The sequence below is a fragment of the Crocuta crocuta genome, unplaced genomic scaffold (assembly GCF_008692635.1).
Source record: "Crocuta crocuta isolate KB4526 unplaced genomic scaffold, BGI_CrCroc_1.0 scaffold516, whole genome shotgun sequence".
Lineage (NCBI taxonomy): Eukaryota > Metazoa > Chordata > Mammalia > Carnivora > Hyaenidae > Crocuta > Crocuta crocuta.
The window spans coordinates 2,275,155-2,299,433 of NW_027529538.1; the positions used below are offsets into that span (position 1 = coordinate 2,275,155).

Genomic DNA, 24,279 nt, shown 5'->3' on the forward strand with positions numbered 1-24,279 from the left:
GAAAGCCTCCAACTCGAGGGAAAATATGGGGAACACTTAACTTTCAGCTCCAAGAGCTAGCATCTCTTCTATGAAGAGCCAGAGAAGCTGGGCTCCGAAGAACAGTATGTTTTCAGGTGACTGGGCAGGCACACCATTATCAACAGATTTCCCAGAGGGTCAACAACACTGATAAAGTCAGGGTGATATGGGCAAGTCTGCCCAAGATGGAGCAATGTTTTATTACTACATGCATAAAAAGAAGTATGTTTATTTTACTAACTTTATTGAAATAGGAAGATGAAATCTCTGTAAATAAGTAACACTGGGATAAAAACCACATAAAAACATTGAAGAAATTAAACCAGTCTCCTTAAATTAATAAAAACATTATTTCAAAATAAATGTTTCCAATAAACAGAGTCTTCTATCAACTGTCTAAGAGCTATGTGAGAACGGACACTTGCCAAAAGATGCTTAAGTTACCACCAAGGATTGATATTCCACGCTAACTTAGAGGGTTTTATTTTCCTGTGAATTCCAATTTTACATACTGAGAAACTAAAGCACGCTGCACTGAAGAACTGAAGATAAAGCTAATAAGGAATTTGCCTCTTTCCGCAGCACCACTGTAGTGAGCTGGCAGCAGAGGATTATTCCTGCAGGATCCATAAGGCATCCTGCTTCCAAAATAAAATGAACTAGTACTGCTCAAACACCAGTCAGCGTGCCACACGCGTCTTTTACATAAACATGGAAAATACCTAGATCACACTGTGATTTCAAGTATGAACGACAATGAACATGAGCCTTTGGGGGGCAGTCTTACCCACCTAATCCCTTGGAAGGTTTTATCCTCTTAGGTAAATACCAGGGATCAAAATTTTACACACCACCCCCTCACCCTGGCTTCCAATTATATCTGTATGAATTAAACAAACTCTCGTGACTATGGGGGAAGTAGAATGAAACAGCCTTTACAAATGTGCCCTTACTTTTGAAAACCTGGATTTGGGAGCCCCACACCTCCAGGCAAGCTTAACCACTATGTCTCAGTTTTCCTTGTTTCTAAAATGAGAACACCACTCACACCTCAGCATATTGTTTTGAATATTAAAAGAGAACATATGTAAAGTGCTTAATACTGTGTCTACAACAGCGTGCACTCTATAAACGTTAGCTATGATAATTACTGTAATGAGTCCACTTTAACACCATGCTCAGCAGCTCCATTTGTGTCGTCCACATGGGAATTGCCCCACTTCCATATGCAGATATGAAATAAACATTGAAACATTGAGAAGCAGAGCCCAAGTAAGAGTTTCAACAAGTAAGAGTTGTATGTGCAATGGACTGGACTTTCCCTCCAATTTAACCCTNCGCAGATATGAAATAAACATTGAAACACTGAGAAGCAGAGCCCAAGTAAGAGTTTCAACAAGTAAGAGTTGTGTGTGCAATGGACTGGACTTTCCCTCCAATTTAACCCTTCGGAAAAACTATTCTAAAGAAAAAGCACATGAAAAAAATCCCCTCCTACCAGAAGAGGTGCTTCAAGTTCACAGTTCCATTTATCATACAAAACCAGGAAAGACAGTGGTAAAAATATTAAGGTGGACAGAAAGAAGAGACAAAAAGCACAAACCATGAACAGCAGTGGGCAAACCAGAAGCTTCCTGGTAAACTAGGACACAGGCTCCACCCCAGGGATGAGAGAGAGAACTAGCACATATACTAACATACAGTAAAAGTGCCCTGTTAAAAAGTAGGTACATACCTACACCTAAACCTGTGTGTATCATTCTGACACAAAGGGCTCATCACACCCATGTTCATAATGATGAACTGCAACATTTCTCCATCTGTCCTTAATGTTAGTGAGAAAGGCTCACAAGCTACATTTTAAAACTTTCAGCCACAATTAACCTCTGAAGTATTAGTCTCCTACTCATCCTGGTGATCAATACATATTTAAAGCTGAAAGGGGTGGAGGCAGCCTAATTTTTAAGAAAATTGTGCTGAGATATCAAGAATAAAAATAAGCCCATGAAAACATAAATAGCATTCTTCAAGTTCCTTCCAAATGGAATACTTCTTACTTTTTAGAGGTTACAACATATGCTACATCAAAATTTGCACATATATGAAGAAGCAATTTAAGCCATATCCTTACATTCTGATTATAAACTCAGATTTTCACACAAACAATGGGCAACTATTGTATGTCCACAAGGATAGAGAAGAACCTTAAACAGAGGTTGACTTATCTTACCTAAAAGGTAATCATTACAAACTTGGATTTGGAAAAGAATTAGGACAAAAACAAATGAATCCAACTAACCAAAAAAACCAAACCTGTAAAGTAAAGCAAAAGAGAACCAAAAGCATATTTGATGGTAACATCGAGTATATTTCTGTCCCCTCTCTTGCATTCTATTTGGTACGCCTACAAAGCAGTTGGTATCTAAATAAATCTGTAAGACACAGAAATGCATCTTGGGGCTAGAAGTGCCGATCTACCTGCAGCTCCCTGGGGGGTTTCATCTGTCCGCGCAGCTGAAGAATTGACGGTCTCCTGGTTGCTTTCAGGGTCCGCCATTTTCTCCTGCCGACGAGCTTCAGCTGCTCCTCTTTTGCCCAGGCCAGAGCCTCGCCGACTGCAACAGAAAAATGCCATCATAGGCGGCACTACCAGTGACCAGGAGCAATGTCCACACAGCACAAAGCTCCAATGCATGAAGCACAAAGCCAGTTTCTTCTTTTTACATAAAAATTGTTGCAGAAAATCACTATGGGTAACAACCAAGACTTTGTATATTTAAAATCCTTCCAAGTTACGTCGCATTCACAATACGTGCTTTTGTATTGCTATGAGCTGTGGTCATCCTTACAGACAGAAATGATTTTTAAACACTTCAACTAAATGGAAGTGACTCCTGCTGAGAAAATTCAACTCATCTGAAATAGATCCCTACTTTCAGCTAAATAGTGGATCAATATACAGACTTTACACTTGACAATGAGGGGGAAGGAAAAGTGGAAAATGTGGGGGGATTCCCATCACTTAAGTTCCAGAAAACTTTAATCATCAACAAAAAATAACTATCCTAATAATGAGCAAGAGTTCCATCCTTTAAAATAAAGAATTAAAAGGGCGCCTAGGTGGCTCAGTCGGTTAAGAGTCCGACTTCAGCTGAGGTCACAATCTTGCAGTCAGTGAATTCGAGCCTCGTGTTGGGCTCTGTGCTGACAGTTCAGAGCCTGGAGGCCACTCGGATTCTGTGTCTCCCTCGCTCTCTGCGTCTCTCCCACTCCCACTCTGTCTCTCAAAAAAGAGTAAGTGCTAAAAGAAAATTTTAATATATAAAATTTAAAAATTAAAGATTTAATATTTATAAATACATACAGATAACATCGAGGAAGACACTAGTTTAGGATTAAGTCACAGTGTAATATGCATCAACAATATTGACCAGTCATTTCTCATACAGCAAATAACATTTTATTGATGACAATTTCTTCTACTTTAAAAGAGAAATCAGTAAGCAAATCAGGTAAAAACAAAAGATTTCCCCAGACTATTACAACTTGGTATTGTTTAAATACGCAGTCCTCCAAAGTACCTTAGGAAATGAAGAAACACACTTACTAAGGAAATGTTTTAGACCAAAGTCAACCTACAGTGGAATTAGATACTGGCTAGTCAAGAACAAGAAAGCAGCAGGCGTAAGTGACAGGGAATGAAGGCTCTGAACTTCCAGACAGTGCGAGATGAGGCTGTAATCCTCCCTACACAGGGATTTGCTGAGCCAATCTTTTCTTCCACAGAACAGCTCACTGCAAACCCAACTTACCAAGCCACCAATTAGTGGGATTCAAATTAATCCATGTATTTAACATTCAATTTGTACGAGCCATGTGACACACACGGTGCTGAACACTGTGGCTGCTGCCCTTCAAGGAGTTATAGTCTGAAGAGACGGGGACGCACCTGTAGCAGGCTCTGAGAGCACTAAATTCAAGAAGCATCTCAACTACTTTAGAAAAAAATTCAAGATGAAGAGCCTTCCAGGCAGGTGGCTAGCTAGCTTGTGTAGAGTATCACCATGTAAATTGTAAGTAACTTCACATGCGCTAAGAAAGCGGGCATGAATAGAAGGGAGCAAAGACGGGACCCTAGATTATCTGACTTCCCATCAACTTAAAATTAATTTTCAACCACAGTGAATTCAGCTTACTTCTCAGATTATAAACTCTGGGTAAAAACTGGATTCAAAATCTAGCCCAAAAGAAGACAAAAGCTTTGAGGATCTAAGACATTTTCTCAAAAGAGTTCTTGTAAAACTATGGCCAAGAAACCTCAAAAGCAAACAGGTACACTAACTCCACAGATTTTAACTAGTACTTTAAATAATCTAGATAGAACTAGACAATAAGAAGAAAACAGAGGTTAAAGTGGCAAGAGTCCTTTTCTTCTGACTTGCAACAAGTTACAGTTTCCTTACGTCACTACTGGACCTGGCACTGAGAGCAGTCAATGTCACTTACCTTAGAGGGGAAACAAAAGAAGAGCTAAACCCTTTTAGCTCGACTGAGGGAGGGTAGGGGAAAAGAACACCGAAATCCTCTGCCTCCACCACTGTTTTGTGACACACTCTGTAGAAAGAACGAACTAAATATAAGAGAGGGAGACGTTCTACAGGCTGTGAATAATTAGCTGCACAATTGTGGGCATCCTAACAGGAGACCAAGCCCCAAAATGTGAGGCAATATTGAGAAAAAAAAATTTTAACTTTAACTGCAGATTCTTAATCAGTTAATAAAAGTATGTGAAATAATGCACCGTGTCACACAAAGGTAGTGGATTTCCTGAAAAAGAGACCCCATGCAGCAACTGGGGGAAACAGGACCTGGAGTCCTGAAAAGCACACACACAACTACACCCGGCCTCCAGGGGTGGGTGTCGTCATACACAGGAAGCTGGAGCACCACTCTCCCCGCCCCCATTCATCCAACTCACGTGGTGCCCACATTTCCAAAACCTAATCAGGCAATATTACAGCCATTAAAACAGGCATCCCTTCTGATCCTTTAATCACACTGCTGGAAAATTTAGCTACCTCTAAAAAATAACCCAAATCTGCATAAAGATGTTCATTAGAGATTTACTGGTCGACTGAAACTCTGAAAACAACCTAATGTCCAACTATGGCCAATAACTCTGTGAAAATATTGCAGCAACAGAAGAAATGGTAGACTGTAAGAGTGTTGTCAAAAAAAATAGCATGAGTGGCGCCTGGGTGGCTCTGGCAGTTATGTGTCCGACTTCAGCTCAGGTCTTGATCTCCGGTCTCGGGGGTTCGAGCCCCGTGTTGGGCTCTGTGCTGACAGCTCAGAGCCTGGAGCCTGCTTCAGATTCTGTGTCTCCCTCTCTTGCTTTCTGCCCCTCCTCAGCTCACATGTGGAGTCTCTCTGTCTCTCCCTCTCTCAAAAATAAACATTAAAAAAAAATTCTGTAAATGAGCATGAATAAAGCTTGGCAAAAACATATAAACATTGGGGAAGAATTCATTTACATAGGACAAATAGATGTCAAGTGAAATTTCAGTAATTTTTGAAAGCTTATCAAGAGAAGGACTTTGATGAAAAGTGGAACAGAAGACAGTGAGCTGATCACGGACTGGAAGCCCCATGTGTTACCTGGCACTAGCACAGGAGCCCGTGGTCTTTTGGCGTGTGCTCCGCCTCAAACTGGGGAGCTCAGCAGGTGGGGATTCACTGCGCTTCTTGGTAGATTTTCTTAAACCTGTACACGGGAAATGCAAAACACACTTTTTAAAAAAGTTATCATAAACTAACAAGTACAAAGTTCTTCAGGTCAAAAGCATCTTCCGTGGCCTTTCTAGCAGTCTACTAGGGTCACTTCACAGTTTGCCTTTACTTACCGTGACTCAAGCTCTGCCATACCACCAGTGACAGTACTTCTCTCATCCTATCCTGTTACATGTTCTGATCACAGCTGTATTCCTCCACTAACCAAGCCAGGAAATTTTTTTTTCTTTTTGCACTTACCATATATTTCAGGCTTTTACTAAATTTAAAAAATTGTCTGAATTTCATTCTCACTCGTTAGCACTTTATTACATGGCCTTTAAACTGTCCCATTTCATCTAGTTTATATACAGCTCATCAATTAAGACTACGAGAGAACAAAATGCTTTCTTTTCTTTACACCACCCCCATCTGCAAGGGATATACACTGAAGCTGAAGGTTATTAGGATTTGTAATATACAGGTAACTGGATAATTCGGGGTCAAAGTAAGTCAAACACACTTTACATGTCATTCTCAAAGCTAACTGATAATGGTTACAGGGTTACCAGAATGTAAAAAGTTACAGCATTAGGTTTGTTACTATTTTATAAACAATGGTAAAGCAATCGGAGAGCTGTCCCCCACCATGTTACCATACATGATGACACACTGGGCAGTGTACTCCATCTAAACAAAGATCTCCCAAGAGTGAAAGGTCTCCAAGGTCAAAAAGCCTATTTCCAGAAGCATAGCATCATCTGAAAGAGTTGTTACCTTTTCCTGAGACTAATTACATAGTAATAACAACTCTCTAGCTTATTTATTATTTCCCCCATTATTTCTAACATTTTTGACCACTTCACTGCTTCAAAGTAGAAAGATCAGAAATTCCTTACTCTTGTGACAAAAACACCAGTAATGGTCTGGATAAGAGGTGATGAAAAAAATTCCAGACATCTTCTTGGGCTTTTAGCTGCTTAAAACTTCAATGCATTCAACTTGGGATGGTCCCCATATGACATATAATGAAAGCTGCTGCTAAGAAAAGCACACTACTAAAGAATCTTTAAGTACCAAACAGAAGATATTAAGACAAAACTCGATGTTCACACAGGCATTACCATTTAGAAATCTAAACCAAACCTTCCAGGCCTTCTTTTTCTTCCCCAAAGTAACTTTTGGGAAACGTTACCTAGATTCCTCAAACTGGAATAATAGGACTAAAACTGAAACTTTAATTGAGAGACTGGCCTAAGAGTTTTTTACATTTCAATTTTGTTTTTAGACTGATTTTCTACACAGCATATCCCCAGAATTACTTGATGCGACCACCAATCTAGGCCTGATGCCCCTAGTGACACATACCCCGTCCCCTGAAAGACAAACATGGCACATGGACAGGTTATGGGATTGGCGTGATGTATTCAGCTAATTAGTATCACTGTTTTTAATCTTTAAAAAACTCAACTTATTTTTAAATAATGTTTTAGAACATATTACACTCATCTATTTCAATTGTGCAACTAAGAATAGACTAAAGATGTACATTTTACAGAAAGAAACGATTGCACATTGCATAAAAAACTCTGTGTTTGTATTTCTAAAGTACTTTAAAATCATGTGTCATTGTCACTAATATTTACGTATGTGATACTAAATGCCTTTATACATATACCGTGATACAAAAATGGACACTAGCAAACATTTTTGTGTCTGTTCAGTGACATCCAAAAAAAAAAAAAAAATTCAAGCAAACACACTGGGAGTTACTGCTATACTGTTCATAAGGTGACAGTACAGTTTGTGACCAAACTTTTATTTCACTACCCATGCCCTATTTGAGACTGCAGTGTTTAACTTTCTTTTAAAACATTTTATGCAAATGATACTTTCCTGTGGTAAAATATACTCACTTTCAATTATGGGGTTCAATATGGGGTTTAACAAATGTACTGACCCATATAACCAACATGACAATCAAGACAGGACATTTCCATTGCTCCAAAAAGTCCCTTTGTGCTCCTTGCAACTGATTCCCTCCCCCACACTTTGGACCTCTGGAAATTACTTGTGTACCTGTCTGGCAGTACTGCCTGTTCTAGAATTTCATAAAAATGGAGCCCTATAGCATTTTGGAGATGAATTCACACTACTGTACAGATTAGTCCGTTCCTTTCTCTTGTAGAGAAGTATCCCTTTGTGTGGATGCGACACAATCTTTTCATCCATTCTTGGTGTTAAAATTTAAGAGAAACGTACTAAATTACAGAAAAGCAGGACAAAGGAGAACCAAAACAACAGAGCAGATAGGAAAATATTTTTAACTGGTATTATAATCCTGCTGCAATGTAAAATGGCTGTCAGGCTATGTGACATGGTGCCATTTAGCCTGATAAACTAGGAGAGTGAACCCCAAACATTTGTTTTCTGAAAGGCAATCCCATGGTAAAGGAGATGCTACACGTAATGCTTTAGTGGAAAAGAGGGCTCTCTACTTGTAACATTACCTGAACCCAGGGTGGGAGACAAAACTAGCTCTTATATGTATTTCTGCTCCAAAACCTGGAAGAGGAACACCTCACAATTGGTAAAGATTGATAATTAGTAACTTTTTAGTATTTCTAAGCAAATCAAGTCAAATGTTGGAGGAACTCTATAAATTCTTCCAAAAATCTAAAACATGTTAAGAAGATTAGAAATGTCAAACTTTCTGGGAAAAAGGAAAGCTGAAGTAGTGTGGCAAACCCTGCCTAGAAATGGGGAAAGCTTAACTTTCTCTTGGCCATTCAGCTGACGATTCTGGAAGATACGGTCTTTTTTTTTTTTTTTTAAATGTTTTATTTATTTCTAGGAGAGAGAGAGAGAGAGAGACAGCGTGAGCAGGGGAGGGTCAGAGAAGAGAGAGAGTCACAGACTCTGAAACAGGCTCCAGGCTCTGAGCTGGCAGTCAGCACAGAGCCCGATGCGGGGCTCGAACCCACAAACCGCGAGATCACGACCTAAGCGAAAGTAGGACGCTTAACCGACTAAGCCACCCAGGCGCCCCTTTTTTTTTATTTTTTAAATAAAGTAAAGCATCAAGGCTTTTTTTAAATGTTTGTTTATTTTGAGAGAGAGAGAGAGGGAGAGAGAGACGGACGGCGGGGCGGGGGGGGGANGAGGATCCAAAGCAAGTTCTGTGCTGACAGCAGCTAGCCCAATGGGAGGCTAGAACTCACTGACCACAAGATCATGACACGAGCCAGTCAGGACGCTTACCTGACTGAGCCACACCCAGGTGCCCTAGAACATACTGTCTTTACAATATTAGACTGGCTTTTTTCAAAAGCACTTTCAGATATAGTTATGATTATTCTTACTTTTCAGACACAAAAAAAATATGAACTGACTTGCTTAAAGGTTGCATAACCCAGCCAACCACACAATTCCTAAGCTTATTTTGAGGCAGAACAAAAGTTACTCCATCTTTACTATACTTCTGGTAAAGCATCACAATTTTGCCTTCCTGGTTCAATTAGAAAACTTTAAAACTCCATATAAAAATACTGTAATTGAGCAGAATCAAAATGTGTTTCCTTCCATTCTACTGGTCAAGTAATGATTATTTTAACTGAAGAGGAAACACAATAAATACAAGCCAGCAACCCACCGAAAATGTATTAATTTCATGTGCATGGGTACACATGTACACACACACACACGGGCTCTGTGATGCAGCGAAACTGCATTTGTCATTTATTTGCATGAGGCCACTCTCAGAAGCAACCAGAATACCACTGGTCAGATTAATCTATTAATATCTACAAAGCTTTTGTGTAATGAAGTTAGGTATAAATGTAGACATACTTTTATCAAAGTTTTTGACATTACTGTTTTGGTATAAGAATATATGCTCTTGTCCTTATAAATATATTCTGATAATCTTTATTCCTGTGAATAAAGGTGAAACCAATAGTATTATTCTCTTAGAAGTCCTAGTTGCTTTGTACCTCTACAGCATATATTTATCTCACTTTTTTCTTTTTCTTGGAATGTGTATTCCTAACCCACAACTGATTTACTCAAAGTTCAGAGCTTTGTGAACTGTAAAAACAGTAATTGTTACATAGTTATGACACATGAAATGTGAAATAACTGTATCTCTTATGTATTCAATGGTAAGCTTGGATTTCTAAAATATAACAACATCTTTAAAGAGTCAACAGACTGAAGGCCTTGAATATTTCATTTTCTGGACTCTTACTAATTAATGTAAAATCAGGTATGATCTTGGGACCTTCTACTTATAATTTTTCTTCTCTATATCGAGGTTTTAAAAGTATTTTTCTTTGCATTACAATATTGTGAAAGGATCCCAATTTTGTAACGCAAGAGATGAGCAACAGTACCATGATACGCCTACTTCAGGTCAAGAGGGAGTGATTGAAGGTAGAACACCAATCCTGGAAAGGTATAATTTTCACAATTGGCTATTTCCAAAAAAAAAAAAAAAAAAAAGTTACTTTAAAAGTAGCAATAGACAAACAATACATGTTCACTGTCATCCTTTTATTCTATTTGTAATTCTTTCCTGAACTGAACTAGGATGCTAATTTTTTATATGGCACACACATATGTACACGCATAATCCCAAAACAGAACTACTGCCCTCCCGTGATAAAATATTCTAACAATCCAATAATTAAGTAAACTTTCCAATTTCTTAAAGATTTCTTTTGTTGTACAGTCAAAATAAACCTGAATGTCAACATATTCGGTAAAGCTATTTGAAACCAAGCAAGGCAGGGGACAGATTTACCTAGCACCTTTGTTTAGTGAATAATGACTGAATTCAACTACATAAATGTTTCTATTCTCCAATTTACCTCCTCATTTTACAAGGACCTTAAAAAATGATTAAGTAGACATCTACTGTATAAGGCCCAGTAACCCTTTTTCTTAACACCCTGACTTTGATTTTTTTTAAATTATTATTATTATTATTTTGGGAACTATCTCCTACCCCTTTGCCATGTGATACTGATGAAACTACCATTCACAGCACGCTCCCATTATACGAGTGGGGGGGGCTCAAACTGGCTAGACTATTTCCATACTGACTTGCTTTAAGGTGCATAACCAAGCCAACTACACAATTCCTAAGCTTATTTTGAAGAGGCTACTATATCCTTACAATACTTCTGGCAAAGCATTAAAATTACAATTCTACCTCCACAATAGTGATTCGTTGAAGGTTATGCATACGACCCAAAGAAATGAGGGATTTTCTTACAAGTAAATTCATTAATTACTGGATAGTATCTTGGGGGAGGGCAGAGTGAGGGAGTCATAACACAGGCTTGGGACTGACAGGGTCATCTTTATTTGAGGTCCTGGATACAGCCAAGCCTGAAGCAAACCAATCCTGACTTTGCCAGTCATATAATATATATACCTTATATAACATATAATTATATTAAAATTTTTAGTCTAAGGTAGGTGCTAACAAATTGCAGCCTCTGGGCCAGATCCATCTGGCAGCCTGTTTTTGTACATCCCACTAGCTAAGAATTGTTTTTTACATTTTTAGCAAGTTGTTAAACAGAAGAATACGTGACAAAAACCATATGTGGTCAGTAAACCTAAAATATTTATTTTATAGGATTTACAGAAAACATATACTGACCTGGACTTTGAAGAGAAAAAGGAAGAAGAACATATGGACACACCTAAATTTCAAAAATCAATTAAATATTTAAAAAACAAAAACTTGTCCAAAACCAAATAAACACAACCTCTTGTGTTTTAAAAAGAAAAACAAGGGGCACCTGGGCGGCTCAGTCAGGTGTCCAACTCGGCCTCAAGTGAAGACTTCACAATTCGTGAGTTCAAGCCCTGTGTCAGGCTCTGTGCTGACACCTTGGAGCCTAGAGCCTGCTTTGTATTCTGTGACTCCCTCTCTCTCTGCCCCTCTCCTGCGCTCGCGCTCGGCCCCCCCACCCCATCTCAAAAATAAACGAACAATTAAAAAATAATAAATAGGGATGCCTGGGTGACTCGGTCAGTTAAACGTCCAACCTCAACTCAGGTCATGATCTCACAGTTTTTGAGTCTGAGCTCCAAGTTGGGCTCTGTGCTGACAGCTCAAGAGCCTGGACCCTGTTTTGGATTCTATGTCTCCCTCTCTCTCTGTCCCTCCCTAGCTCGTGCTCGCTCGCTCTCTCTCTCTCAAAAACAAACATTAAAAAAAAATTTAAAAGAAAAAGAAAAAAATAAGTCAAAAGAAAAGAGCTAAATATTAGCTTCAGTCCTAATTTTTCTAGAATATTACTTACTTATCTTGATTTTTTTACTTAAAATTTTTGCAATATTCCCAGAGATAATAAATACATCTCCATTTTAAAATGGAGTAAACAAACCAATGAATAAGGTACACAAACCAATATTTTAAACAAAGGTATTCAAAAATCACTCCAATTTACATTTAAAGGTATCAATGATGATCAGAAATGATTCTGAAACACAAATCCCCAAACTTGTTTGTATATTTTAAAAAGCTATCAAATATCCCTTTATTTACACACCTTGAATCTGTTTCAAAAGGTTTTTAGAAAGACTTGTTTTTTCTTCATAAAAGGGAAAAAATGGACCCAATAACATGACTATTATCACACATGGAGAGTTCAATTTACAATCCTGCAATGGAGCCATTTTGCTACCAGAAAAAGTGAACCAAATAAAGAGAATTAACTAACAGTGAGGATATTTTCAGTAACTAGTTCTTGATTTTTTCAGTCAAAACAGAATTGTGAGAACCTGGTATAACTTGGTAGTGCTGTGTGTCTACTTTCAAGTATATACATCTGTATTAATGGTTACTTTACCAAAATAAATTCACAAAATGGAAAGTAACCTATCATATTAAAAGGGATCACAGATGTTTATTTTAAAATCACTCAGTAACAATTAAATAGAAGTTTTGCAGATGACAGTAAGCTAATTCCCAAATGGAATTTTCTAAGCCAAGTGTTTATTTCCTAGTCAATTCAGGGCAATTTCATGCATGGAGTTGGCAATACATATTAAAAACATTAGAAATGTACAGATACTCACCCAAGCATTATTTTTAATAATGAGAGACTGGAAAAGAGCTAAATGTCCAATAAAAGAGGATGGTTAAATAATCACCAGTATGGTTAAAAAAAAAAAAAAAAAAAACCTGCAGACTGCAGGAACACAATATTAGCTAATAAGGAGGTGAGCAAACTGGCATTTTACCCTATTAGTGGGAATGTAAATTCATATATTTCTAGTGGCAATTTCAAAATATATATCAATACTTAAAAAGAACATAACCAGAAACCTAACAAGGAGATAATGATGTGAATTACAAACCTCTAGTCAATTAAAAAATTTAGAACAATGTAAATTGGGAATAAGCTAGATTAGGGTACATCCCTAATCTAGGGATGGTTTACAGCCATTAAAATGATAATAACTTATAGTATTTTTGAAAGGAAAAAATCTATTAAAAAGTGTTCAGGCAAATAAAAGCACTTTGGTTTTTCATACCAAAAACATGGATGCTACCTCATACTGTTGTCATGAGAACAGAATTTGCTGTGTCACATGTCCAGCATGGACCTTGGCTTATAATGAACATTCTACTGTCAGGCCGAGCAAGCTCCAACTTTTAAAAACGTATGTGCATATACATCAAAAAGTGTGTGCCTTCTGGTTAAAGACAGAAGTCTGAATACACACACATGCATTCGCTTCTGTCCTCTCCTGGAGCTCCACTAAAATGGTATTAAAAGAACCTGAGGCAGGGACGCCTGGGTGGCTCAGTCTGTTAAACATCCAACTTCAGTTCAGGTCATGATCTCACAGTTCATGAATTCGTGGCCCCATCAGGCTCTGTGCTGGCAGTGGGGAGCCTGCTTGGGATCCTCTCCCCCCCCCCCGCCACTGCCTCTACCCTGCTTGCTTTCTAAGTAAATAAACAAACTTAAAAAAAATAAAAATAAAAAAGAATCTGAGGCATAAATCCACAAGGATGAGAAGAATAGATTACTCTCACAATACAATTTTACAAGATGGAAAGCAGAAATTCCAGCATGAGAAATTCCAGAACACTGAGATAAATTGTCAATGAGAAGGATACTTAGAATCCCACAAAGGTTCAGGAATTGATGGTACCAGGTACCTCTGGGGATGGCTCCAGAATTAAAACTGAGGATTGGTTGATAGGCTGCTTATGAAGCAGTCAGATTCCCAGATCCCCTCCCCCACTTGCACAGCTGGGTAACTGTCCCTCTGCTGACCCAGCAAAACACAAGACGTCTATTCTTTAGAAAGTATAAAATAAAGAAATTCTCAATTAAAGTACAGAGTTGCATATAGGTGCACCATATCAAAATGAGAGGAGGGGAAGAGGATCAAATATAAACAAGATTAATATTAGAGGACAGATGGCCTCTTTCCTAGGCCTCTTTCTCTGCTCAGGCCCTAGACCTCGGTCAGTTCAGCTTTTAACTCCAGGCAGGAGCATAAAGGAATCTTCTCTGTGGAATTCTACCAAAGAAAAAGACCTAAAAATAATGATAGAGGAGGTTTCGTAATGACTAGCCCAACCAGATCACTAGAAAATGAATTTCAGTCAAATCTCATCTCTGTGCTCAGAGCTTACAAACTGGATTTTTGGTCCTTGTACACCTGAGTATGAAGAAACAACCAGGAATTACCAAAACCTAAGGAAATTTCCCGGTATAAAAATCAAAACCAAACCAACCCACCAACCCCCAAAAAAATTTCATAAGAGAACTGTGCAAAGATAACTCACCATTAATGTCCTCAAAAAAAGAAAGGGATCCATTATAAAAAGGAATGAGAACAAAATAACCTCTTGAAAATAAAAACAAGAGAGCAAAAGGAAAAAAAATCAATAGAAAGGTTGGAAGAAGTTGAAGAAATCTATCAGAAAGTAGAACAAAAAAGTAAAGCAAGAATGAAAAGATCAGAACTTTCCAAGAGGATAATCATCCAAAATAACAGGAGATCTAGAAAGAGAAAGAAACAAGGATACAGTGAACAACCACCATCCTGGTTTACTTGGTTCTAATCCTGATCTTAAGGTGAGATCCCTGAGTGTTGGGTAACACCTCATACCCAAGGGAAAGCACAATTGCTGGGTACCCTAACAAGAAATGAAAACAAACCCACAGGTATGGCAGTATCATGACATTTCCAAATAGAGGTGAAGAGCTAGAAGTTTCCAGAAAAATGGGTTACATACATAACAGATCAGGAATGTTTCCAGTAAAAAAATGTTTAAAGCTTAAAAATAATGGAATTCTTCCACAAATTCTTAAGAAAAACAATTTCTAACCCAGAACTCTATGTATCAAGGTTAATATACTTTCATACATTCAAAATCAGGGGGGAAAAAAAAAAGGCTTTTAAAAATCTCGTACACAGTTTTTCTTAGAAAGCAAGCAGAAGTGATGTTCCATGAACACAAAATAGTAACCCTGGAAAGACGATGTGGGCTCTGTTAACAGAAAACTAAACCAAAGACTGAAGAAAATAACCAGGCTAAACAAAAACAGTGCACAGGCATAAAAGAGCAAAGAGGCCTTACTTCTTCAGGAAAATTTAACGAACACAAGTAGACAGCGTGACAAAGATTTAGACAGTAAAGAGTTTGGAGTAATGGGTTCACAGAAAAGGAAAACATCAACAACAAAATAATTATTTAAATCAAGAAAAACAAAAATGTTTAAGAAAGGAACCCTTCTGACAGGACTCTGTAGATAGCATTTCTGTATCTGCACAAACACCGGGCACTGATCGCCACTGGGCAAATAGGAAGCATATGCAGTATGTGTTTGGTGAGTACAGAGATGTGGTTAACTTTCATAAAGGGCGTGCAACCGTGCTCACACTGGGAAGAAAAAAAAAAGCAAAAACTAAACACAGAAGTACATAGTACAAACACATGGAAATAGATACCAAAATAATCCAATGGGAAGGGCAATATGGCGGGAAGACTGCTGTTTTCATAATAAGCTTATATGTAACTTGAGTAAAAAATAACCTGACTAAAATAATTCTTATTCTAACCTGGCATACAAAAATACATACCATGGTGGTTTAAAATTCACCGTGTAAAGTGAAACAAAGCCTTCTCAACAAAGAGGCTGATGATACCGGTTTCCATTCAATGTTCTTAAATTTAGCAACTCATTTTTCTAATTTGATTTTTTAAAGCCTCCAAATTATTAGGAATCATTGGTAATTTTTCAAAGTTAATTACATTCTAGAATTATGATACAGTTAAGTTGCTAAACTAGTTCAACAGCTGTCTTACAGTACAGAAAACTGTCAGGGGCGCCTGGGTGGTTCAGTAGGTTAAGCGTCCAACTTTGGTTCAGGTCATGATCTCGCGGTTAGTGGGTTCCAGCCCTACCTCAGGCTCTGTGCTGACAGCTCAGAGCCTGGAGCCTGCTTCAGATTCTGTCTCCCTCTCTCTCTCTGCCCCTCCCCTGCTCGCCCACGCTCGCGCTCTTTCTCTCTCAAAAATAAACATAAGAAAATTTAAAAAAGAAAAAAAAAACCTTTCCCCACTCCATTCTTTTCCCTTTAAGCTCCTCAGCCAACACCTCATGAGGTGGAAAGACAGTTTAATTATTTAAACTCAGCATGTATGACCCTATAAGACTCTAGGTGAAACCAAGAGTGTAACTCTTAAATTCTCGCCTTCTCAACTCATTCTTCTTTCTTCCTTCCATGCTGGAGGTGCAAAGCACCACGTCTCAGTCTGCAGCTGCCGGCAGAGCCCTAACCTACGTCGAATTACCGTCCCAGAATTCTGCATCCGCCTGGTTCTGGTCTAGTTCTAATAATGGCCACAGGCTGCATGCAAGTCACCAGAAGAGTAGGGAACTCAAGCTGGAAATAAGCTGATAACTACTGCTGACTATGTTATTAATAATGTGCACACGGTGTCCACTTAACTAATGAGAGGAAACCAGATCTACAAACAGACATATCAGACTAGAAATATCTTTAAGTTTTTCCATAAAGAAGTTCCATAACGGCCCAGATTTATCACAAACTTTCTTATATACTTCGAAAGTCATATTATTGCAAACTGAGCTTTCAAAAGTAAATTAGCAAAACAGATCTTGAAACCATTAATAATTGTAAAAACATTCTGAGATACGTTAAGATACAAAATATTTTCCAAAATCATTTATGTCATTACACTGCCCCACCGGTTTTACATTTATGCTACATAAATTTTGAGAAGGTCTATTTGCTTATGTTTAACAACACAGAGCAAGAATAATTTCCTAACGCACATTAAGAATGGTCACATAACACCATCTATCCTTTCTGGGGTATTCTCAAGACTTCAGGGGCGCCTGGGTGGCTTAGTCGGTTAAGCGTCCGACTTTCGCTTAGGTCATGATCTCGCGGTTCGTGGGTTCGAGCCCCGCGTCGGGCTCTGTGCTGACTGCCAGCTCAGAGCCTGGAGCCTGTTTCAGTCTGTGACTCCCTCTCTCTCTGACCCTCCCCTGCTCACGCTGTCTCTCTCTCTCTCTCTCCTAGAAATAAATAAAAATATTTAAAAAAAAAAAAAAAAAGACTTCAACCAACTGATACAGTGTGACCTTTGCCACTGAGCTATTTTGATCAGCTGTAGCTGGCAAGCCACCGGGCTTTGGGGAGCCCATCACAAGAGTAGCTGTTTCACTAGCTCTCCTGCCAACTCTAATTCCTCAGCAGGAACCTGCCCATCAGTCTGTGAACAGTTGCCGAAACGGCACACTGGCAAAGGGCTTCTTACTCAAGTGTCCCAATTAAAAGTATTGTATCATTTCCCAACAGTGTTCCTTGGACCACTGCTGTTCCCCAAGGTAATAACCTGTGGTCAGGCAAATCTGTAAACTCCTAGGTCAAGCACAAGTTACCAGGAGATTTCTCACAGCCTTCAAGGCGTTAATGCATCTCCTCCGTCTCCTGGAGCAGTATTTGGCCGTGGGAAATTAGTTTTCACAAAGTATCAGAGAAGTACTGATCCATGAAGCTTTACTGACCAATCAGATCAGTGAGCCTTTACCTGAGAAAACATACCATATTCTAATTAAGGTTCACTGATCGTTACAAGTTGAAGAAAACAAATAACCTACCAAATTTGGAATACCTTCTATCTGCATTTTTCGGGTAAGTTGCAGATTCTGGTTCCCCGAGGTATACTAATCAGAAATCTGCTTCTCAACCTCTACCCACTGAATCTAATCTTGTCCCTGGGTTGATGTTTGGGGGTCAGGGGGATTCCTTATGCATAAACAGCCCTTTAAATATATGGCAATAACTCTCAAGTCACCATTTTATATGTTTACATGGCACTTCAATTTTACAAAGTTATTTTTACATTCTTTTACTGATGCTTCATAAGAATATTACTGATTTACAAATAAGATCAGGGATTAGGTTACTATAACTATAGCGAATGATTTGCCAACCTCACAAAACTATCAAGAGGTAATATAACTAAACCAAGATCTTCCAAATTTAAAAATAGGTATACTTTAAACTGATCAAAGGCTGGGATTTAGCAGTCCTTCATTCTCAAAGCGCTGTTGAATATGGTTTCTTTCTTAAGATACTCAACTGCTGATGTGCACCCGAAGTTCTACAATGCATCTCACAAACTAATAAGCACTATACGAGTCTCAATCATTTATTCCTCAAATAAACGATTATGCCCATTTATAAGGAAAAGATTACAAGCTTTCCCATAGTTGCCAGCTGATAAAAGAGAAGAAGTAAAATTCAAACCCAGGGTTTTCATCTCTACAGTAAGAGTTTGCTATCCCCAAAATGCCATTTCTTGAAACTCAATAGATTCCCATAAATTACCTTACTTTGCCCCTATGTTTTTAAGTAAAATTACTAAGTACTGTCAATTCTATTGCAGTACTGCTTCATGTTACATAAACTCTTTCTTGAAGTGACACATGTAATCATGCCTAAAATCCACCCTGCCCTATCTGACTCCAAGAAGTCTTCCTAGATTTAGCTCACCCAATCTACTCAATCCTATACTTCCTGTGTCATGGCTGATTTCTGGAACCAGATGGCCTGGGTTTCACTCTTGGCTCTATCACTTCTAAGTTCTGTGACATTGGGCAGGCAACCTGACCACTGTCTCTGAGTCTCCTTACCTGTAAGAATAGTATCTGCCACATGGGGCTGATGAGTAAACGAAATGATCTGTGTAAAACTATTTACAAGTTTTCAGGCACTTGTAAGGACACTACATATAAATAGTCTCTACTCTTTTGTTTTGAAATGTTTTTCACTTATTTGAAAATAAACAAATCCATAGTGAATGGTAGGATACAAATCCTTGGGTTCATACACTATTCACCACTAAAGATGAATCAATACCAGTAAAGAAGGATCAAATTGGATTTCATCTCCTCTGGGGTCTTAACATCTCTTAATGACGCAAATACAGCGCACCCGCACAGCACGGGGAACTCACAGGGCTGAAAAGTAAGCGGCAAAGAGAGGCAGCAGTGGCTTTAGGTCATACATAGTCTCCGTCTTCCGCTCATAGCTCTGCCATCTGTGAGATGTTACCCAGGCAAGTTGTCTCACCTTCTTGAAATAAATGTCCTTAATAACTATCATTAAGCACCATTTTTTAAAAAATTAAACGGATGGCCTATGTAAAAACCTCATACTTATCAGATGCTAAATAACTGCATGTTCTCCTGCTTCAACAGCATAGGTTATAATTAGAGCTTATTAGAACTGGGGAAGTGGTAGTGAAAATGGGAAAGCGGTATTTGTGACCATACAACACGTAGAGACTTTGTGAAACTGAGGAAGATAATACAAGGTGAGTTTTAAATGACTCTGTCCGTGACCACACGCAGAGTGAGTTTCAGAGACTGATTGTGGCACAGGGTAGTATCAGCACTCTCAGTGCTTTCTCAATTAGAGAAACCAAGGAAAACACACTAGGGGCAGGGTTTTCTTTTAAAAATCATGTTAACAGCCTCTGAAAAAAAGAAAACTAGTGTCCAAGAAGAGTGGAGGACATGATGCTTGAGAAAAATCTGCATTCACCCTGCACTGGACTCTCCTAGAAAAAAAGAGCTATAAGTGGTAAGCTCCTTAAGTAAAGCCGACTGGAAGGCAGAGAAGTGGAGGAGTGAATCCCAATGAACGTGCCGCAAACTCAACCTGGCCTGATGGCTGTGGAGGTCACACAGCTACTACAGTGGGCGCACACACACATGAGCGTGCACATACATGTACACGCACGCACGCACTTCTCTACTTCGTTAAAAAACAAAAAGGAAGAGGTATAAAAGAGATAAGCTAACTCCAAGTGACTAGAAAACCTTGCCAGGTCCAATGGACCGTTAGCCATCCCTTTTTCACCAGGCTTTTAATTCCCTTTTGATTTGAAGATACCAATCATTTTTTTTTTAAAGGTTTATTTATTTGGGAGGACGGAGGGGCAGAAAGAGAAGGGGAGAAAGAGATCCCAAGCAGGCTTTGTGCTGTCAGCAGAGCCCATTGTGGGGCTCAAACCCTGAGCTGAAGATGATTAACTGAGTCACCCACCCAGGTGCCCATCAAGATACCAATCTTAATCTTAATCCAGTGTCTGTACCTTGAAATTCAGAAGATTTTAGACAGATATAAGGTGTATTTAAAATACCAAATTGGGAGTGCCTGGGCAACTAACTCCTCATTTTGGCTTAGGTCATGATCTCACAGTTCTTGGGCTCGAGTCCCACACCAGACTCTGAGCTGGCAGAGGGAAGCTGGCTTGGGATTCTCTCCTTCTACTCTGCCTCTCCTCCAACCTCCTGCATGCACTCTCTCTCAAAATAAATAAACTCTTAAAAAAATAAAATGCTAAATTGAACAAAATGCTACAATGTTAGGTTAGGCTGATCCAATATTAGCTAAACCTTGACAAGAATACTAGCACACTATGTGAATTTGTCAACAACCAAGAAAAGGTTCTAGACCTATCAAAATATAAATCTAAAATGTTCTATGAGGGCAAGAAAAAAAATGGTCAAAAGCAAGCTTCCTGGATATTACAAAAATTAAATGCTTAAAAAAAACTATACATAGGGCTATATTATTCTTTTGTGTGGTTTAGATTTTTCAAAATAGGAAAAAGACCACCCTTCAGTGTTACAGCAATTACGTAACTGAAGAGGGCCACCTCCAGCTCTAATCAGTTCTAAGGACACAAACATCTGGCTTCCCTAAAGAAGTCTTTTGAGAAAACGGGAAAGAGAAAAGTACCTCAAGATCCCTATCTCCCATCTAGTTTGTTTCTGTACTTGAAATGTATTATTCCCGAATGTTAGCTCTCCTCCATGGTTCAAGAGGGTAACACTCTTTCCCATTTATGTAAGACCAGGTCCAGCGTATAGAACACAAGAAGTAATCATCTTTAGACTAGACTCCTGCAGGGCCACAAAACATGTGGCTACAGCTTAATTTATACAAGGATACATTTATTCTGAAAACTTAGCTCTCTCAGTATTTTCATACATCAAGAATGTATCGTCCCCAAAAAACAACCCACCACTTGATTTTTGATCATGGTCCAAAGCAACTCATAACTGAAAGAACTTTCTGGTCTGGTTACAGAAGAAAATTCAACTTGATGTCCCACTCTGATAACAGGAAGTAGAACTTAGCAGCAAGTGCTACAAGGAGAAAGACCCAGGCACTAAAATGTGACCATTTAGTAATAAGAAAGCAGCATTTTCCTTACCGGTTTCCTTAAAACTAAAGGCAGCATCAAACTACTACGTGCTGTTACAAACAGAGACAGTAATAAACCTCAGACTGCTTCGGGCCAAAAAAAGCAAAACAAATCTGACTACCTTGAAAGCATAATCATTTCTGACAAACCAAGAAACGTTTCATTTTAAAAAAAGATGTTGCCATATACTTACTTGCTAATTTGGCCTGTAATCCAGAAGGGCCAGGTTTTGATGTCTCTGACTTAGAAGACCCTGGAAGAGACAGTTTGGTTTTAGGAAGGCTAACTTTAGGGCTGAAACGAGCAGCCCAATCGAATTTTGACGAGCCACCAGTTTTACTCTGTTCCTTTTCCCTGCTACTTCTTCTGGGACTGGGACTGGATGCTGAACGGGACCGCCTGGCCTTGTTCTGGTCTTTTCCTTGTTTCACCCTGGCCCCTGGTGGTACGGCAGAGGAGGCCGAGGCAACAGCGGAAGATGAGGAGGAAGTAGAGGCGGCAGAGGAAGAATCAGTGATGGTGCTGCACCCAGCCTTGGCCGAGGCGGCGGATTTTGAAGCCAGCTTGGTGGGTTTTGCAGATCGCTCTTCGGCACCAGTTGACTCAGACACAGAACCACTCTTTATACAAGTACTCTCTGTCCTCTTTCGTTTCTGACTCCGTGAACTGCCAGCGGCCCCACTCTTTCTGGTATGAGCCTTACTTGTTGACGGCGAGTGTGCAGATTTCAATTGTTGCTCCTGATCTAAATGCCTCTTCTTTGACTTACTATGTGGCTTATTCGTTTCTGACGGGGATTCAGTACGCTGAAGTGCTTTTGGTTTTTTGGCAGAGCTGGGAGAGTTGGTCCTGTTGTAGTCTGGACTAGCACTGCGTTTCACTCCTCGAGAATTGTCTTTCTTAGGCACCTGCCCCGTTTTTTGCCTTTCTGAAGTATTGGCTCTGTCTGGATCCTCTGGTTGTGGAACTATGACAGCAGATGATGAACTGCAGCTTCTGACAGGTTAGATAAGAAGAGAGTTAATATCAGCCTGCCATCATTAAACCCGTCATATAATACTTATTGACTTCTCGAATCTATGCAAATAAGTGCTTTTTTAAAAAGGTGCGAAAATTTTCCTGATTAAGTCCAGGGCTAAATAAATACACGTATACAGGTTTTCAAATGGTTCAAAACTGGGGGAAAAAAGATAAAAATAGAAAAATAAAACAGGTGTGACTTTGGATGGTTAGATCAAGGCATTTCTTCAGCCCCAAGACTACTGACACTAACCCTCCTTATCACAAAACCAGAATGAAGTTTATAAGAAAAGGAATGCTTAGTGGCTTAGAACCAGTTGAAACTAGAATACCAATGCTCTATTCATAAATACAACTTCTTTGTCAAAGTTTTGAATAACCATTAATGTATGCACTTTGCAAATGAAGGTTTTAGAGTATTGTGTTATTCCTCTCTAAAAGACTCCTACCAATCAGACCATCAGAAATCAATGACCTTTGGCTCTGCCAATAAAAAACTTTAAGAAACCTAAGGGGGAAAAAAAGGTAAAATGGCATTTCGGATGCCCATAAAAGTTTGTTGAACACGCAGGTTCTCTAAGCAAGGGAAAAACTGAATTGCCTAGAGCGTGCTGCACTGACATCACTGCAAAGATAATAAACTATTAATCCTCAAAGTTACATTCAGGGAATAATGAAAAAAATCTATCAACATTTTGGGATAACCTGCTAAATTTTAATATTATGCAATGATTCAAATGCAAATAATTCTGCCTTGAAAATGGTACAAGCAATGTGAAGATTTACCTTTTAGAAAGGTGTCCCCTTGACAGTTCAGAAGTAGTATTAGACTGCACTTTGGGTGCCTTAGAATTAGATTTTCTACTCTCAGGAGGGCTATATCCCTTATGTTTTGCCTGCCCTAAATGTGACCTGTCAGCAGAAAATCAAAACAGAAATCTATCAGGAAACTGAGATGCAAATACAGTACTGAAAGTGAAATAGGTTTTCATTTTCTTAAGCGTCCCAATTCTTCATTATTGACTCTACCCTTTTCCCAAATATTTCCATAATTAAGTTATTGCTCTGCCAAATAATCTTGCCAAAAAGCCTGCCTTAGAACCGACTCTCCAATACCTAAGAGTTAAATCTCTTATTACCACTTTTCATGACTGAGCAGCAATATTATAGTTACTTAAGCAATAAAGAATTTTTCAACAATTTTACTATAAATTCACATATACTAAATTTTTGTAAAACACAAATCCAGACTTTAAATCTAAATACTACTTTTAATGGATAATATGAGTATAACTGCTTCAAAGCTTTGAGGAAGAGGCAGTCTGTGATCTCCACAATGTTGCTGATTCCCAATTATTTAATTTAACTCAGGTTAGCACAGTAAATGCAGAAACAGATGAAATCAATTCTCAAACTGATTTTACACAGAAAATCACCAGAAGCACTCAACAGTAAATAAACTTACATGAAATCGATAAGAGTGATATTTGCTAAGAATGCAATGCACGAATCAGTACAAAGTACACCAAAAACCAAGTCCTAGAGAAAGAAGATAAAGAACTGACCACAAAATATTCCAAACACATTCAGAAGATTCCATCATTGATATATGGCTGGGTTATATTTATAATCAGGCAAATCCTTGTGCCAGCATTGTTCTAAGAGCAAGT

At 38.7% G+C, this 24,279-nt stretch overlaps 1 protein-coding gene across 17 annotated transcripts in view; it reads right to left on the reverse strand.

The window, feature by feature from the left end:
- Positions 1 to 24,279, reverse strand: part of TRIP12 (thyroid hormone receptor interactor 12) — a 141,106-nt gene that overhangs the window by 62,188 nt on the left and 54,639 nt on the right. For 6 of the 17 annotated variants that reach the window (XM_077761341.1, XM_077761344.1, XM_077761345.1 and 3 more), the window contains exons 3-7: positions 23,396 to 23,521; positions 21,783 to 22,585; positions 5,680 to 5,785; positions 4,528 to 4,635; positions 2,500 to 2,636 (exon numbers count right to left, since the gene is read on the reverse strand). In XM_077761341.1, coding sequence (XP_077617467.1) covers positions 2,500 to 2,636; positions 4,528 to 4,635; positions 5,680 to 5,785; positions 21,783 to 22,585; positions 23,396 to 23,521 — 1,280 coding nt within the window. The remainder of the gene's footprint in view (positions 1 to 2,499; positions 2,637 to 4,527; positions 4,636 to 5,679; positions 5,786 to 21,782; positions 22,586 to 23,395; positions 23,522 to 24,279) is intronic. The other 11 variants (XM_077761350.1, XM_077761348.1, XM_077761351.1 and 8 more) reach the window with 3 other exon arrangements.